Source organism: Vipera ursinii (assembly GCF_947247035.1).
Source record: "Vipera ursinii genome assembly, chromosome: 1".
Taxonomy (NCBI): Eukaryota; Metazoa; Chordata; class Lepidosauria; order Squamata; family Viperidae; genus Vipera; species Vipera ursinii.
The window spans coordinates 157,364,641-157,383,490 of NC_139512.1; the positions used below are offsets into that span (position 1 = coordinate 157,364,641).

At 37.5% G+C, this 18,850-nt stretch overlaps 1 protein-coding gene across 2 annotated transcripts in view; it reads right to left on the minus strand.

Annotated features, from left to right (window-relative positions):
- Nucleotides 1-18,850, minus strand: part of TLK1 (tousled like kinase 1) — a 93,500-nt gene that overhangs the window by 11,631 nt on the left and 63,019 nt on the right. For both annotated transcript variants that reach the window (XM_083379500.1, XM_083379501.1), the window contains exons 7-14: nucleotides 17,586-17,675; nucleotides 15,069-15,161; nucleotides 14,615-14,725; nucleotides 13,699-13,835; nucleotides 12,983-13,171; nucleotides 11,192-11,258; nucleotides 4,771-4,868; nucleotides 843-924 (exon numbers count right to left, since the gene is read on the minus strand). In XM_083379500.1, coding sequence (XP_083235626.1) covers nucleotides 843-924; nucleotides 4,771-4,868; nucleotides 11,192-11,258; nucleotides 12,983-13,171; nucleotides 13,699-13,835; nucleotides 14,615-14,725; nucleotides 15,069-15,161; nucleotides 17,586-17,675 — 867 coding nt within the window. The remainder of the gene's footprint in view (nucleotides 1-842; nucleotides 925-4,770; nucleotides 4,869-11,191; nucleotides 11,259-12,982; nucleotides 13,172-13,698; nucleotides 13,836-14,614; nucleotides 14,726-15,068; nucleotides 15,162-17,585; nucleotides 17,676-18,850) is intronic.

Genomic DNA, 18,850 nt, shown 5'->3' on the forward strand with positions numbered 1-18,850 from the left:
TTTTTTCTCCTTGTACATATGGTGATTCATCATAAAACACAAGTTTTTCTAAAGAAAAATTGATGGGGTTAAAAAAAAAGAAAGAAATGTAGCACAAAGTTCGATGTAAAAATACATTCTAATTTCTGTAAATATTCTGGGAATTATGCTAAAGGCAGTCAGTTTATTTGAAGCATGACTACTCCGAAGTTTAGAATTTTTTTTTTTAAAAAAATCACAAGAACTAGGCAATTCAGTGGACACTATTTGAGTTTTCTACCAAGGAAACACTACATGATGTTTACAATTTGATTTTTTTTATTTATTTATAGGCCCGGTTTTGTAAACTACTTTGCAACTATGATTTTTTTCCCTTTTAACGACCCTGTAATCCCTTGCATCAGGGTGGAGTAGGGGTGACTTTGCAACTATATGATTAAAAAAATGTTTTTTAAAAAATTACCATCAATGTAACGTTTTATCCAAGATCATATATAACCTTAACTCTAATTAACTGAAACAAGGCAATTTTATAATCTATGGTACACCATTTGTCTTAACAAACCATAGCTATACCACTGATAGCAGAAACAGCATGTTGTTAATACAAATAAAAGTAAAAGTTTCTAAACTTCTCACAATAGTGCTAGAAGAAACGTATTGCTTTAAACATATTAACAATGCCTTAGGTCAGGGGTGTCAAACTGCTGGCCCACGGGCCGGTTTCATCATACCGAAGCCGTGCCCACCCCATTGCCGGCAATGCAAAGAGTCGCGATACGCAGCGACACACATCAATGATACCCATGCCTTAGGTGGATGTGTGTTGGCAATCGGTGTATAACAAAAAATAAATAAATTACCTTATATACTTCACTAAATCCACCTCGACCAAGTAAATGAAGTAACAAATATCTCTCATTTAATGTTGGATGGTCTTTGAACCTTAAAAAAATGAAGCACAAAGGTGGTTTACATACAAGACAGAGCTTTAAAGTTAGCGCTATCTACAGTAAGTGTTTAAACAAGCAAGGGGGAGAAAAGAAAAAGAAGAAAGCTACGTATTGGAACTATTTCAATTCCTGCTAGCAAAGGACCATCGGTAAGATGCATGCCCACATTCTGCCCATTTCCTCAAGCACACAAAATTTCCCCTGCAGAGGGATAATCGGCTCCCATACTTCAATTCTTCTAAAACGGGGCCCTCGTGAGCATATATATTTGAAGTACTGAAACCCCCAGTAGTTCAGGCAACTCATCTCGGGGGTGGGGGGAGAGAGTCAATATGAATTCATGTTAATGAATACGTTTTTTAAAAAGAACAAACAAAATGAAATGAACAGAGAAATTCAACTACTGCTTGAAAGGAACTTTCAGAAAATACTTGCAAAATTACTACTATTGTGGGAATCGATGGGAACTGAGGAGACAATAAAAGGCACCCCTTACCCAGCAAGTGAAGGACAAATTGACAAATAACTATTTAGCTTCTGTTTAAACACTTTGAGTGAAGGAGAGTTCACCACCTCCCAAGACTTTTTTTATGTCATTAACTGTGCACTTGGTACTTTTTTTAAAAACAAAAACAGATTTTCAAAATGAGCAAGTCAAAGTCAATTCAGACTTGTTTCCAGGCCAGTAAGATTTCTAACTGGACTTGAATGGAAACATTTAAGACACTACGGAAGGGGTCCCAAATAATTGCTTCATGAATTACTTCTACTCGTAGAAAAACCATTGAACTTTGGGAATCCAAGGATGACAATGTTCACGTTATAGAATAACCAAGGTTTATCAAGACATACAATGCCTGTAGATTTGACTGTTTATTCTAAAAAACAAAAACAAACCACCCCACCTTCAGATAGTCATTGCTATGGGTAATCCTTTCTACAAAAAGAACAGGATGCAAGTTTGTGGAATATAGTTTTCCAATAGTCTCCTCTGCAACCTCTACAATCTGATGACGTTTGGGAGCCCTGTACATGAAATCGGAGGAACTTAATCCAGTCCTTACATGAAAGAAGGAGCCATTCCCACCAAAATCAAACACAGATGGCAAAATGCCAAACCAGTTTGGCAGTAAACGAGGACTATCTGAAAATAAGATATTATTTTCTACTACTTCAGAGGACTCTTGAGATGCATGAAAAAGAAATTGGAAGCCTTTTTTAATTGCCATGAACTACCACACAAACTTTTAGGCTATAAAGAATTTAATAGGGTAAGGGATATTACAAGGGGAAAAGGAATGAATTGGCTTGTTAAATCTCCTAATAGGGGATTTTCAAGTATCTTGAAGGAGGGAGGATCGCGAGGTAAGAAAAGCCTGCTCCCTGCATTATTTATTATTATTATTTTAAGATGGTAAGAATACAAATGAACAAGAGCACATTTTCCATTTTTTAAAAAATCAGCATTAATAAGTGCATTTTGCTTTTTTAAGATAAAATCCTCAGAATTACCTTAGGAATTATACATATATATACACACACACACACACCTAGAACCCTCAAAACAGAGTTCTGGCACCTTTTTTTGATGGACCTTTTTCAACTTTTGCACAAGCTATGCTACTCCCTCTACTGGCTTTCGAAAGCCAATAAGAATTGCTGCTGAGCGCGCCAAAAGACCCAGCCAGTAGTGGTAGTCCTGAAGATACCTGGAGGAAATGGGAGCGGCAACACCACGGTGCTGTGGCAGCCGCGGGGCCTGCTCTACACGGCGGGGCTGTGTGAGGCGGGCGGTGGGGCAGAGGCGGCGCTGGCGGGGCAGCTATGGGTGCTGGACATGGAGGTGACATACATGGGGCGCGGTGAGTGGCTGACCTTCCATGGGCCAGGCCAGCTGGTGGCCTACCCGGTACTGGACATGCGCCACCGCCTCGCCCTGTGCACCTACGTGGCCACACTGGAGCACCTGGCCTGGCTGCCACCTGCGCCCTCCTGCTGCCCCGCACCGGCATCTGGCTCAGTGACTGCAAGCTCTGCGCCATCAGTGCTGTGGAAGCCACGGGGACCGCTCTACACAGCGGGGCTGCACAGGGCAGGCGGAGGCAGTGCTAGCGAGGCGGCTGCATGCGCTGGGGGTGGAGGTGGTGTGCGTGGGGCGCGGCTGACCTTCCATGGGCCGGGCCAGCTGGAGACCTACCCGGTGCTGGACCTGCACCACCACCTCCTCCCCCTGCGTGCCTACATGGCCGCCCTGGAGTGCCTGGCCCGTGATGCCTGCCACAGCCTCAGCCTGCCCACCGCCCTCACCCTCCCACCGCTCCGCCCCGGCATCTGGCTTGGCGACTGCAAGCTCTGCGTCATCAGTGTGCATTGCGGGAGACATATCACCTTGCACAGATTGGCCCTGAATTGCTGCACTGACTTAACCTGGTTTGACCACATTGTCCTGTGTGGCCTGGAGTTCACCTCCCTCAGTCAGGAACTGTGTCTCATGGCTACTATTTTAGTGGTTATCTGGATTCTTGCAGATTTTGTACGTCTATCTGAAGTGGTAATCTTAAGCATTTTTTTCATAAATTACTTAAGGATATGCAACTATATTTTCTCATATTTATCTAATGTTAGTTTTGGATCTACTTTTTCCAATCCATTTTCTTTCTGTCATTAATTCCCCAAGAATAAGAAATGTAAATTGTAAGCTCCTGATAGCACAGTTCTATATCATTGTTAAAATACACTGGGCAATTATGGACATATTCATTCGTATTCATAAATAGATTGAATTGTAACACTTTCTCCCTCACCTAAGCCTGTTCTCTTGTGTGTATAATTTGAACACAGCCAGACCATTTTTTATCAGCAGTTGTAAAGAAATAAAAACAAAATGTTTAACTTATGTATTAATAACAATTTCTTTACAATTCATTATCTTGTCAGTAACATGACTCCATCAATTAAACACATATATGTTGAAGGCAGCATATGCACTTGTATTAGACATCTATTATCTCCCACTGCTAGTCCTTCCAAAAGGAACTCAATATATGTCATACTAAATATGCAAAAGTTGTCTCCTCTATTAAAGTGCAACCCATCATTTTCCAAGTAGACAAAAAATAATTTTCTATCTTTACTATACCCACCAGCTATCACACAATTTTTCACCCCTATGGCAGCCTACTATGCTGTCTTCATGATAAATTTGATAAAACAGAACTTAGTGTTCTAAGTTCATCATGAACTAAGTCTGATGAAAATAACTATTTTGGCAGGGATGAATTAATAGCATGCATTTTGAGTTATAGGAGCATCTCACTCACTTGAACCAATGTAATCATATCTTTAAAATGGTATGTAGAAGCCATCAATAATGTGTTTGCTAATATAGGTAGGTCCGGCTTATGAGCTATTTGTATTTAAGGAGATGCTCAGAACAAATTCCAGTTTATTTGGTGAATGCCTGAAAGATGCATTACTTTATCTAAGCCAAAAACAGATGAAAAAACTAAAGGCAATTATGAACTAAACTTGGCTCAAAGCTCAAAAATTTGCCAGATGAAAATTGGACAAAACTTTGGAATTTACTATGTACATTTGCCTTAAATACAATACATTAAATTCATGTTAAGAATTGAATATATAATTTTTTAAGTGTATTCAAGTCTTTTGCTGTGTAGGAAAGTCCCACATGGGAAAAGACCTGAATACGTCAAGACACACACACACACAGTTTTTTTATTTTTATATATATGTGTGTGTGTGCGTGTGTGTCACATTTTACCTAGAGCCAGTAAAGATTGAGAAAATGAATATGTGAGATTAAAATCTAGAACCTTACTGAGAATTATCTTCATTGTTTATTCTTTTGAGTTCTCGTATATGAAGATTTCTAACTCTTTCCAAACGTTCAAGTTCTGCTTGTATCTCAGCTTCTTCCTGCAGAAAATATGTTACAAAAGTGAACAAGGGAAAAAACAACAATTATTTTACCCACCTCTCAACTGCAGCGATAATTTTTTTTAAAGTAGCAAATTTCTACTTCCATTTGTTGGATCCATTTTTTTACTGATCCCAAATAACAGCTTTCAACCAATCACAGGACAAATTAATGGCAATATGGACTAGAGGGGAGCTGAAGTTCTTATCTTCAGAAAAAAAAGGTGGGAGAAAGTAGGACAAAGGAACTGTAGACATCTCTGCACTGAGACCCAGGAAGATTCTAAAGTAAATAATACTAAAATGGTTCTGTCAGGAACCATCTTGTTTTTTAATCAAGAGGGAATGCTGGAGACATAATATAACTGTCTTTAGCCAAACTTCTGTCAAATGCATATGACATACTGATTAGTAGACTAAGGAAGCTGGTTGACATAAGATTAAATGGATATAGACATCTTAGAAAAATATTATATTTATATTTTACATAAACACACACACAATCATGTGTCACGTATTTACATTGAACTGGAACAAAAAGTGGAAATGAAGTGCCACAAGATTCTATCCTAGATCCAACACCCTTTAATATTTTTATGAATTATATGGAGGTGGTTGAAAAACCTCCTGTCTTATTTACAGATGGCATAATTTTTGGTGGAATAGCTAATTTCTTAGAAGACAAAAATAAAACTTAAAATTGTAATACGGGTAAAAAAATAGATTAAAGAGTTCAAAATAAAACAAAAATAAAATAAATGTAAATAGCAACTAATGCAAAATTCCTTTAGGAAACAAAAATCAAATGCATGGTTACAGAATAAAGTTAAAGGTAAAGGTTCCCCCGCACATGCGTGCTAGTCGTTTCCAACTGTAGGGGCTGGTGCTCATCTCCGTTTCAAAGCCGAAGAGCCAGCGCTTGTCCGAGGACGTCTCCGTGGTCATGTGGCCAGCATGACTAGACGCCAGAGGCGCACAGAACGCTGTTACCTTCCCACCATAGTGGACCCTATTTTTCTACTTGCATTTTTACGTGCTTTCGAACTGTTAGGTTGACAAAAGCTGGGACGAGTATAGGGGATGCTTAATAGTAAATTACAAAAAATATTGAATAAAGAAAAATATGATTATAAAAAAAGGAAAAACCAATTTTAGTTGTATCAAAAGAAGCATACAGTGTATTCAGAAAGTATTCAGACCTCCTTCACCTTTGTCAATTTTGTTATGTTGCAGCCTGATTCTACAGTTGTTGAAATTCTTTTTTTCTCTCACTAATCTACACTCAGTAACCCCATAATGACAAAGTGAAAACAGAACTGTAGAAATGTTTCGCACAAGCTGAGCTGCACGTCCGCGCTCCGGCCAGCCACTCACATGGCCCAAGTCCAAATAGGCCACGGCCTGGTACTGGCCCATGCCCCAGGGGAGTGGGACGCCTGTTCTAGTTTATTCTGTCTAGATCATTCCCCCCCCCTATGAGCTTTGAATATTCTCTTCAGTTCTCAGGATGAAACTTGCAAAGGATTCTAGATAAATAGATCTAGAAACTAAGGTACATGACAAAGTGAAGAAACTGAGAATGTTGATAAGGAAAGAATGAGAGGGGATATGATAGCACTTTTTAAATACCTGATAAGATTGTTACAAAAAAGAAGATCAAGATTTTTGGGGAACATGGAGTAATGAATTTATCTAGATCAGTGTTTTTCAACCTTTTTTGGGCAAAGGCACACTTGTTTCATGAAAAAAATCACAAGGCACTCCACCATTAGAAAATGTTAAAAAAAATTAACTCTGTGCCTATATTGACTATATATAAAGTAATTCTCTTGAATAGGAATCAAATAAACACAAAGAAAGTATTTTATAATTACTTTTCAATTTTTCCCACGGCACACCAGGCAACATCTCGCGGCACACTAGTGTGCCGCGGAACAGTGGTTGAAAAACACTGATCTAGATAAAGCTAAATTGCAACAGATTGTTAGTAAACGTTTTCTAACAATAAGAGCAGTTTTACTTTTGAGCAAATTACAGAGAAAGAGTAAGGCACTTGTTCACTAGATGTGTTCAAGCAGATGTCAGACAGCATCTGTCAGGAATATCTTAATTTAGATAGCTGCATTGAACAAGAAGGTATATTAAATAGCTTAAATTATTTTTTCCAGCTGTATGGCTTTTTTTCATAGTACAAACTGAAATGTAGCTAGTTGTAAATGAAAAGCTTCCCTGACCGACCAATCAAAATTAGTCCTACTCAATGACAAGCATATATATACATCGCTATATGTATCAATTTCTCCAGCATATTTCTCATTTACAATCTTGGTATGACAGAATTGATAACCAATATCTACTTTGGACCTCAATCCAGATAATACTGGAGATATACAGTACCACTCACTGCTTAAAATTAATCAAGATTTCTTTGAGAAACTAAAAATTAATCATTTTCAAACAATGAAAAATATAATAGATCTCTTTTAACTATTTTGTTTAACCTTTTCTTTGGATGTTGCTGATTTTAAAGAGCTCAGATAATATAAAAATGTAACATTAGTTAGCAACCTTTTATTCTTTCCACAAGCAAGGATACTGTGATGGCCACAACTTTAAGGTCAGGTTATAAGTAGCACTCATTCAGCACCAATGTAACCAGTCACTGAACAAGTGGTTGCTAACTGACTACTATCTGTAGAGCAATGCACATATCTATTGTCAACAATATAGACCAGGGCTTTTCAACCAGTGGTAGGAGTACCACCTGTGGTACATTGGCACCTGGCAGGTGGTCCGCGACCATACTAGAAAAGTAGTAGTGGGGGAGGGGAATGAGCTGAAATGGTGGCAGCACCGCACAAGCCTAAGCAAGAGATGGCTGGAGCTGCAGGGCTGTCAGGGCTCAGCGGAAGCACCAAGACCAGCGCTTCTTCGGTGCTGTCAGGGCTCAGTGTAAATGCCAGGATCAGCGCCAGGCTCCAGCTGGAGCTTGGAACTGATCCCGGCGCTTCTGCTGGGCCCAGAAGAAGCGCCAATCAGCTGGAATGTTGCAGCATCTCCAGGGTCTTATGATTTACATTCAGATGCTTGGCAACTGAGTCATATTTATGACGGTCACAGTGTCCCAGGGTCATGTGAAGTGACCAAAACCTGCCACAAACACCCAGCAAACGGGGGGAATAAAAACCAAGCACCCCCCACCCCAACACCACTGCCAATCCTCAACAGAAATGCTCACAACAATGAAAACCTCGGACAGGAGGAAGAGCGCCGCGGGGCGGGCAGGCAGGTGTCTTGTTCGGCTGTGGCTTGGGGGGTACTTTTCTCAGTGCCATTGTAACTTCGAACAGTCACTAAGTGAACTGTTGTAAGTCGAGGACTACCTGTACTTCATCACTTTTTTTTTTTGGTCATCAAGTTTTTGACACCTTGCTAGGCAACTGGTGGTACTGGGATGTTGCCATATCCTAAAAGTGCTACAATGGGTGAAAAGGTTGAAAAGCCCTGATACAGACTACATCTGCACCTACACAGAAAACATTTATGCTCCATAATATTAAGTAGAGAGAAAAGGGTTTAGTTACTCTGCAAGTTAAAATCTTAAGCAGCTGTGCCTTATCTAGGAATGGGAAGAAGGAGATCGATGAACCCAAGCCTGCTATTCCAACTGTAAATAACCATGCCAGCTCTGCTAAGTAATGTGACTGGGAACTGGAAAAAAAATACAAATAAATGCTAAAGAATTCTAGCTTTTCTGACTCTTTTGTATAAAATCTTGAGAACTTACAGTAAACCCTTATGATAAACCGTTTTGTGTTTTTCAGTGCTGTGCTATGTTCACATCCATCCTTTGTTTATTTAATTTCATGTATTCAGGTACCAATTCTCATATTTGAATATATTCATATTAAGGATGATTTGTGTTATCTATCATTCTTAGTTCTGAATATTCCAAAATGTTATTCTAACATTAAAGATCATTAAAGATGTGCTTTGGAGGCCTAGAATATCATCTACAGCACATTTAGGATATACATTCAAGTTGGAGGACAGGAAACCAAAAGAAAACATGCAAATTAAAGCCCATTCAAACAATATAGTTGTATATATCAGGGACTATGGAACAGGTATACAGTACAATCACCATCATTATCAATGGTACAGGTATACAATCACCATCATTATCAATGGTACAAAGAATACCAAACAAATCCAGCATGATTAGTTAAATTCTGCAAAACTTTTCATAATTTATTTATTTTAAATATTGAAGGAACTTTAACAATGCTTATCCAGCTGCCTGCAATTAGTGCAGGTTCGAGTCCCACCAGGCTCAAGGTTGACTCAGCCTTCCATCCTTCCGAGGTAGGTAAAATGAGGACCCAGATTGTTGGGGGCAATTAAGCTGACTTTGTAATAATGCCGCTTGGGTGTGTGTGTGAAAGCCCTAATAAGCAGGCATATACATAGAATGAAGGCTACTGCTAAGCTTGTAAGCCACCCTGAGTCTTCGGAGAAGGGCGAGATATAAATGGAATTAAAAAATAAAAAAAAATGTGTAGTGATACAAAACAGCGGAAAGAGAGCGGAAAATGCACAAAAAACCATTTTGATTTGGTTTGTGCTTTTTCTTGTTTTGTTTTTTGGTTTTCTGTTAATTCAGATTAACTACACCAGCAACTACTTTTCTGCATTTTTGAAAAATATGCACTACCCAGAGACTAAAAATTAACTAATACAAATGAGACTTTTACTTAAAAGAAAACTGATATAATTTGAACAAATGAATATGTAGAATATTAATATAAATAAAATGGATGTAAGAAATCACTGATATAAAATTATGTACACACACACACATACATACACAGTATAGTTTAGCAGTGTAATAGTGGAACTTGTAAAATGGCCCTTGATTTCTTCTCAGACAGAAAACCCTGAACAAGATTTAGAAGCATGCTTTAATGGCAAGTAATAAGAACAAAAAATATTACTAATTCAGTAAACTGTTCAATTTTGGGTATTTCATGAACATATCCATGTACTTTTATTGGCATGGATTTGGTTTGTCATTGCCTTCCTCCAGAATGCTTCTTGACCTTGTAATCTACTTTATAATCGGAGTATTCCTTGGTAGTCTCCTGCCCAATCCTAGCCTACTTAGCAACAGAGCCCATAAAAGAGGACTTATATTTTGCCAAACTAGAAAAGGTTTTATGTATGCTAGAGGCAGATCTGTACTAATTCTTTGATTTATTCTAATACTTATACACAATTATTTATAAAACAGAATCCTGGAACAGTAGCTGTGGCTAGGAACACACTGGATCTCCTTAAAAGAGATCCATGCAAATATACTGAAAAAAGGACTGTCTGAAGTAAAAATACTTATTAAGAAACTTTCAAAGACCAAAGGAAGGCAAGTCATAATGAAACCATTATGAAAAATTAAATCAATATGATTTTTACATACTTAAATTTCTTTTTATTATTCTTTTGAAGCAACTGGACAACTTACAACAGTACAATATTGTTATATTGTGATTTTACATATATATACTGGGAATGAAAATAATCATAGATCTAAAAAAAATTGCTTGAAGCAATTGTGAAAGAAAAGACAAGTGAAAAATCCAGTTTTTAAAGATTAGTTGTTAAAAAATTGCAGCACTGACCACACACAAAAAACAATCTTTTAAAAATAATCAGCTGAACAAAAACATTGTTTAGAAATTCACTGCAACTGGCATTTAAACAAACTAATTAATTCAAATGTGCATCTTCGTTAAGAATTCATTAATGTATAAATATCAGCAATTCTAGAAAAGAATTACTGAAATCGTTTAAGGAAAATGTGTGGTTATAGATGACTAATAAAAGACTGATTAAATGATTAAATGAATTTTGGAAAAATGTGAATTAGTATAAGTTCAAAAAAAAGAGAAGTGTATAACATGAATTTCAAAACCAAACATTTTCTTTGAATTATGGAAGATGTATTTTCATAAAAAAGTAGCTTTTTAAAATTATTTAATGAAATCAAGTATCTATCAAACACTGTAGGTTGGTTTGGTGACATTTATTTTTACTTGTGTATGTTCACTGTACACAGTCCTATGGATAATTGTGCTTGTTGATACATAATAATGATGTTTTTTTTACCAGCATTTAAAATGAAATAGCTATTACATGCCCAATATAGAATTAAGGGAACAAAGAAACACAGGAGATGAAGTTTAATAGGGTGGTTTCTTGTATGATTATAACACTTCAAGCTAATCAAAACTAAGAGAGGGTTAGGAAAAACTGATTACATTACATACCTTTTTGAGATGTCCTAATCTAAGCTTGAAAATTTCTTCTTGTTCATGATATTCTGCTAGTGTTAGCCTACAAGGGTAAATACAAGTAATAAAATTTTTAAAATCAAATGAAAAAGAATTGCATATAAAAGACATTGCTATTCTAAATATAAAGAAGCCTGTACATGCTTTGAAAATGATAGGTAACAAAGCTTGTGCTTTGATCTGACACAAATGCTATTCAATAAAATAGTTTGTCATTTTTCGGACTCCAGCAATTGTTTTAAAAAAATCTATTTACTGAAGTTCAAGCAACTTATAAAGCAGCCATAACTTTTTTTAGGTTCACCTAGAACTCTGAAAAAAATCAATCTGCTTTGACAAACCTGAGACAGCTATGCTTCCCCTCCCCCCAACTCACTACTGAAGCGTACCCAGCCCTATTTTGCAGACTTTGCAGAAACAATTGGCTCTTGAATAAGCAAGAGTTGAATGTAGAATTGAAGTATTTCAGAATCCAAATTAATTCCCCTCTTCTCTCTCTCTCGTATCCAGGAGAACCAAATACTGATCTGCATTGTTGGGTATCTTCAGTATTTTTGGTCTAAAGACCTTCACATGTTAGAAAAAGAGAAGTGGTACTGGAGTTCTAATAACGGTGACACTAGACTCTTAAATGATTTAGAAATGATCCTGGAAATCCAATAATACTGGAGATCTAATAATGTGGGATTACCCATTAAGAACTATGCTTTATTTCAACACTAAACCACTGATTATCCTAAAAATAGTAGTTTCTAAGAGATTAAACTTTACAGATCAGGAACAAGATTTTAAGACTCATCCAGAATAAAATCTTTCTATGAATTTGTTTTAAAAAGTATATTCAGATGCTGTACTTAACTGCATCAACTTAATTTATCCATCAATAAAACCTAGTCTAATCTGAGTTGTACGTTTCCATAAATATGGGTATTTATAGAAAACAATTTTATTACATGTCTGCCACCAAAATGATCATGTAAGAAACATGTTCTTTTTCAGAGGGGTGGGAGAAGCTATAATTAGCACGATCAAAAGAATTAGTTCCTAGTCTCTGAGTTGTATGTGGGAGAGCGAGTAACAAAAATGTTGTTCCTTGCACAAATAACCTTAAAAATAATCTTAGTGCTCAGTACACACTGAAAATTGGGAGCAAATATAATTCCACTTTCTATACATGGCCCCATTCACTTTAATAATGGTGGAGCAGTGGGCTAATGCCTCCTTAAGTAACACCAGCTGCCTGCAATTAGTGCAGGTTCGCATCCCACCAGGCTCAAGGTTGACTCTGCCTTCCATCCTTCCGAGGTAGGTAAAATGAGGACCCAGATTGTTGGGGGCAATAAGCTGACTTTGTAATAATGCCGCTTGGGGGTGTGTGTGTGAAAGCCCTAATAAGCAGGCACATACATAGAATGAAGGCTACTGCTAAGCTTGTAAGCCGCCCTGAGTCTTCGGAGAAGGGCGGGATATAAATGGAATTAAAAATAAATAATACTAATGAATTCCCACACAAAGAAGACTTGAGTGCTGCTTTATCTATTTATACTGTATGTATTGACACATGAACATGTGGAGTGTATGTGTGTCAACAATATCAAAACTATGGACATGACCAGATGATCAAACACCTTTCCTTTTCTAAAGATTGTTAAAGGAGGGAGGGGACACTTTGATCTCTTGCTCATGCCTGCCATTTGGCATTGTTGACCCTGCCACAGATGCCTCTATATACATCCATTTGTCTTTAAGTAAACATTCTGAGCTTACAGTTGTGGCAAATTGGGCCTAACAAATGGATCATTTTCTGCTCCATTCACGGCTTTGTTTTTCCTCTGTTTAGGCTCTGAATTGGCAGAGGGTGCTTGAGAATTATTTGTAGATGGAGGTTTCCGTTTTGCCAGAAGCTTTCTTTGTCTTTCAATATCTTCTCTTTGTTGGTTTACCCACTCCTGTTGCCTGCAAATCAAAACATTGTCTTTAAATTGCAGAAATTGTACTTCTTAAGAACAAGTTACATGTTTTAATAACTTCTGCCTTACTTGTTGCTTTTGGTTTATTTGCACCATGCAGACTAATTACGTACAGATACACTGTACTGTGGATTTGAGATTTTTAACAAAAGACCAGTAAGTTATTTATAGACAATAGACAATCTGAAATCTGTGGTCTATGTTTATAATAATCTTTATAGGAAGTGGTCAATATTATCCTTTTGAATTAGACTCAACTAACTGTGGGTGGGAGGGAGGGAGGGAGGGAGGGAGGGAAGGAAGGAAGGAAGGAAGGAAGGAAGGAAGGAAGGAAGGAAGGAAGGAAGGAAGGGAGGAAGGGCAGTTGATTAACTTAAGTACTTTGTTTCTTTGATTTTCAAAACAGAATAATACGGCGTATAAAATCAGTCGTAGCACTAGCTGTCTGAATTAATATAAACCAACCAGGGAACTGATGATTACTAGCAATTTAAAAACAAATCATTGACTAACTTTACAAGATTCTGAAATGCAAAGCCATCTGTCCACTGTTCAGTAAACGAAGCACCATGTCGAACAGTTGTAAAATGCCCAAGGCGTAATCTGTCTTGCATACTTTTCTCTCTGCTTGCCAGCTTTTCTTGTGTGCTCTAAAGAAATGAAAATATTCAAGAGGTGTGACTTAACTATTTCTGAAAAGGCAATTTTATCTACTAATAAAAATGATATAGATATTTATTTTTATTTTTTATTTTATTTTATTTTAATTCCATTTATATCCCGCCCTTCTCCGAAGACTCAGGGCAGCTTACAAGCTTAGAAATGTTCCACTGTGGCATTTTTAAAGCATTTTGTAATGTTATACAATTATTATTATTCCTAACATATTAATTTTAATGCTATTATTTATTGTGTAGGACACAGTAATCTTTATTCAAGATTTTCTCAGATTAGAAACAACAGCTTGCTTCTGCCACTTAGTATATCAGTTGAAATTACCAAAGCCAAATAGATTATCATGTTTTGGTATCACAAGTGCCATACTACAGGCTCACAAATGTTTTTAAAAGTTAAAAACTTCAAAAACTGAATTGTTAAAAAATAATTATGGATTTCACCACAATATGGCTGTCATAGGATACCCATTTATTCAGTCAAGGTAGCCACAAAGTGTTTTATTCACTGATTGGACACTGCTCCACCTATCAGCTATTCTGATCTTAGAGCATCTGTCTTACTACAGACAGGAAAGTGGAGAGCTCTCACAAGGTGTCAATCACAGCAATTCTGTCAGTATTTTGATCTAAGGATTCTCTTACTAACTCAGTACTGGTTGAACTACTTCTGGTCCCATCCTCTATTTATAAGGTCAAACCAAAGTGTTCCCTCCATAACATTCTAAATACAAATAAAATACAATCCAACTTACTTTTTCAATTAAAAGTTTCTTGCTCATTGAAATGCATTTATTTAATCTTTCTTTATATTTTTCAAGTAACTTTTGTTGTTCATCTATTTGCCGTCGTAAATCACAATTAGCCTAAGGATTAAATGAAAGTATATACATATTATGAATACCAATTATAAATTGCATATAAATAAAAGTACAGTTGTATCTTCTCTTTAAAACCTTGGCGTTTATTTACAAAATAATTTGCAGCAGAAGTGAGGCTAAAGAATTCATTTTAAGCATATGGAAATGTGGGAGGACATTATATTTAGAACACGATAAGCAAATTTTATGCCATTTTGTTTTTGTATTTTGAGTCAAATACAACTGTATACCGGTAAGTTACCATTTTAAAACAGCATATATTTTCTCCTATTCCATTAATTCAGCACATGTAACCCAATATTTCTATTGATCTTATTATCACATTTACCCTGAGCAAATCATCTATACGACCTTCTTTTTTTTCCAAGTCTTGATTTTTATTACTTTCAAGTGCAGTTAATTTCAACATTGTGAGATCAGTCTGTATAAAAAAATGGGGGTGGGGGAAGAGAGATGAGAGAATGTAAAAACCCAGCAAATTAAATGCATATCAAAACAGACCATTCTAAATCATTACTGATCCCTTTCACCCAAGCAAAATAACAATTTCTCATAGGAAGACAGAAAAAAAATGAGCATATATAAATTTGTGTGTTTTATTCAGAGAGCACTGACTGATATTTTGGTTATCCCTATGCTTTAAAAACTACAAGCATCTAAAATTTACAACAGAAAGTCCAAAACCTTCCAAACCCAAGGAAAAGAAAGGGCAATCAGTCTCAACACCCCTATTAGTGCAAATATATCTTAACGGCTTGCTTTTATTATTTGACTCGAACAAGTAAGAAACAAGTCAATGTGCCATAAATAATTTGTGTCAACAAAAAATCAGTTCAAGGTCCAGTCAAAAATTTAACTTTAACAGAAATTTCAGAGATAAAAAAAACTCAGATGTACTAATAAAGAGGACAAAATGTCCATTGACAGCTTTTTAGGTCTTGATCTTTACCAAAAATGAAACAGCCTTATAATCAGAGCAGTGTATGCTATGCAGAATGTGAAAGTAGATTCTCAACTCTGCTTTCTAAGAATTTTATATTTTAAAAAAGTTTCTATCTAGCTGCATTGGCTTCCGGTTGCCCTCCGGGTGAAATTCACGGTGCTGGTGATGACCTATAAAGCCCTACATGGCTTGGGTCCGGGATATCTGAGGGAACACCTGCTGCCGGCATCAAGTTCCCTTTGTGCTGTGCGCTCCCACAGGGAGGGTCTTCTCAGGGTGCCACCGGTAAGAGATTGCCGGCGGGTAACACCCAGGGATAGGGCCTTCTCAGTGGGGGCGCCTGCCCTTTGGAACCAGCTGCCAGTGGAGCTGAGGACTGCCCCCGACCTCCGTTCATTCCGCCGGGGCCTGAAGACCTGGCTCTTCGAGCTCTCTGGCCCAGGCTGAGGATTAATTTATTTTAATTGGGGTTTTATTTATACAGGGATAAATTTAATCTTTTTTAAACTTGGTTTTTTTAACTTTTGTATTTTTGGTTTTTAATTACCCTGTAAACCGCCCTGAGTCCTCCGGGAAAGGGCGGTATATAAATGTAATAAAATAAAATAAATAAAATAATATAGGATAGTGAGTATCTATGGAAATTTCCAAAAAAAAAAAAAAACAGACAACAGAAGATGACAAAGTAAGATTTTCCAGTATTGAAGGAAGATTCTTGCCTCTTTCCATCATTATGTCTGCACTTAAGGTCAAAAAAATTAACTTGTCTATATAAAGAGATAGAGGGACTATAGTTCTATAGCTCTGCATCCCTCACAAAGAAGGTTCAGATTTAATCCATGGCATAACCAGGTACGGTCAAAAACATCACTGTCTAATCCCACAGACAGCTCCTTCCTTCCTTCCCTCCCTCCCTCAGTGTAATAAAAACCAATTTCAAATTTCAAGATCCAAAGATATTTACCTACCTACCTACCTACCAATCAATCAATCAAATTTATCTAGCCACTCATCTCATTAAAGGCAACTCTGGACGGTGTACAACAAATATATGAAATATATAAAAACACGTATAAAACTATAAAATCACATAAACAGTAAATATAACAAAACCAGACACACAAAATCTAGACAAAGAAAGAATAAAAACAGCCAGCTCAGCAATGGAGCTATCGAAGCATGACTGGCTACCAGGTCATAGGTAATTTTCTGGAATATCAAGAGAGATGGGATTACATTAATTTCAGGGGGATTGAATGTTCTGGAAGGCAGGTGATATGGCACAGAAAGTTTGTGTTGTGTGGAACTCACCAAATATAGGTCCCTAATTGATGATATCCCTCAGATAACCCAATCCTATGCCATGAAAAGATTTATAGATCAAAACCAGCATTCTGAATTGAACTTGGAAGCAAACTGGCAACCAATGCAGCCCACAGAGCAGAGGTATAACACACACTGTACTAGGAGTGTACCTAACTGCCCGTATTGCTGCATTCTGTACCAGCTGAAGCTTCTGGGCATTCTTCAAGGGCACATTGCAACAGTCCAATCTGGATGTGACTAGGGCATGAGTGACTGTGAGCACAGCCTGCCACTTCATGAACAGGCGCAACTGGCATACAAGACAAAGCTGTGTTAAGGTTCTCCTAGTCACAGCTGCCACCTGCTCATCAAGCAGGAATTGTGAGCCAAGAACGACCCCCAGATTGCACAATGGGTCTGTATGGGGCAATGTGACCACGCCCAGCACCAGGGATGGCATAGTTTTGGTATCTATGGATCCCAAAATCTAGAGCCACTCAGTCTTGCCAGGATTCAGCTGAAGTCCACACAGAATGCCTTCATTCATTCATTCACTTACTTAGCACCAAATAGATAGTGACAAGTCATGATACATACCTGAGTGATTTTAAATGATAACTGTTTGGGTTGCGTAACAGGGTGGTCCCCAAAAGACAATGCCGTAGGAGAAGGGCTGTTTTGCCGAACCTAGATATATAAATAATATTTATCATATATCAGAAAACTGGGAGATATCTTTATAAAAATGTTTTGTCTGAAAGGGGAGGCTGCTTGGACAGATATCAGCTTTTTCCACCACCACGTTTTGGTAAAACAAATAAAACCTTCCGTCCCTTTTCTCTATTAAATAGTTCTGTTTTAGTAACATAACTACAGTGAGGGGAAAAATTATTTGATCCCCTGCTGATTTTGTACATTTGCCCACTGACAAAGACATAATCAGTCTATAATTTTAATGGTAGGTTTATTTAACGGTGAGAGACAGAATAAGAACAAAAAAAAATCAGAAAAATGCATTTCAAAAAAGTTATAAATTGATTTGCATTTTAATGAGTGAAATAAGTATTTGACCTCTTCACAAAAACATGACTTAGTACTTGGTGACAAAACTCTTGTTGGCAATCACAGAGGTCAGACATTTCTTGTAGATGGCCACCAGGTTTGGACACATCTCAGGAGGGATTTTGTCCTACATCTCTTTGCAGATCCTCTCCAAGTCATTAGGGTTTCGAGGCTGACATTTGGCAGCTAGAACCTTCAGCTCCCTCCACAGATTTTCTATGGCATTAAGGTCTGGAGACTGGCTAGGCCACTCCAGGACCTTAATGTGCTTCTTCTTGAGCCACTCTTTTTGGTTCCTTGGCTATGTGTTTTGGGTCATTGTCATGTTGGAATACCCATTCATGACTCACTTTCAATGCCCTGGCTGAGGGAAGGAGGTTCTCACCCAAGATTTGATGTTACATGGTCCCGTCCATCGTCTCTTTGATGCTGTGAAGTTGTCCTGTCTCCTTAGCAGAAAAACACCCCCAAAGCATAGTGTTTTCACCACAATATTTGATGGTGGGGGTGGTGTTCTTGGGATCATAGGCAGCATTCCTCCTCCTCCAAACATGGCAAGTTGAGTTGATGCCAATGAGCTCGATTTTGGTTTCATCTGACCACAACACTTTCACCCAGTTCTACTCTGAATCATTCATATGATCACTGGGAAACTTTCAGACGGGCCTGTACAGGTGCTTTCTTGAGCAGGGGGACCTTGTGGGCGCTGATGTCAAGTTTCCGATATATGTGACTCTGAAGCATTGTTTACCTTGAAAGTCCTTTATTAGCCTGATACACCGGCAAATGCTTGCTCGAAG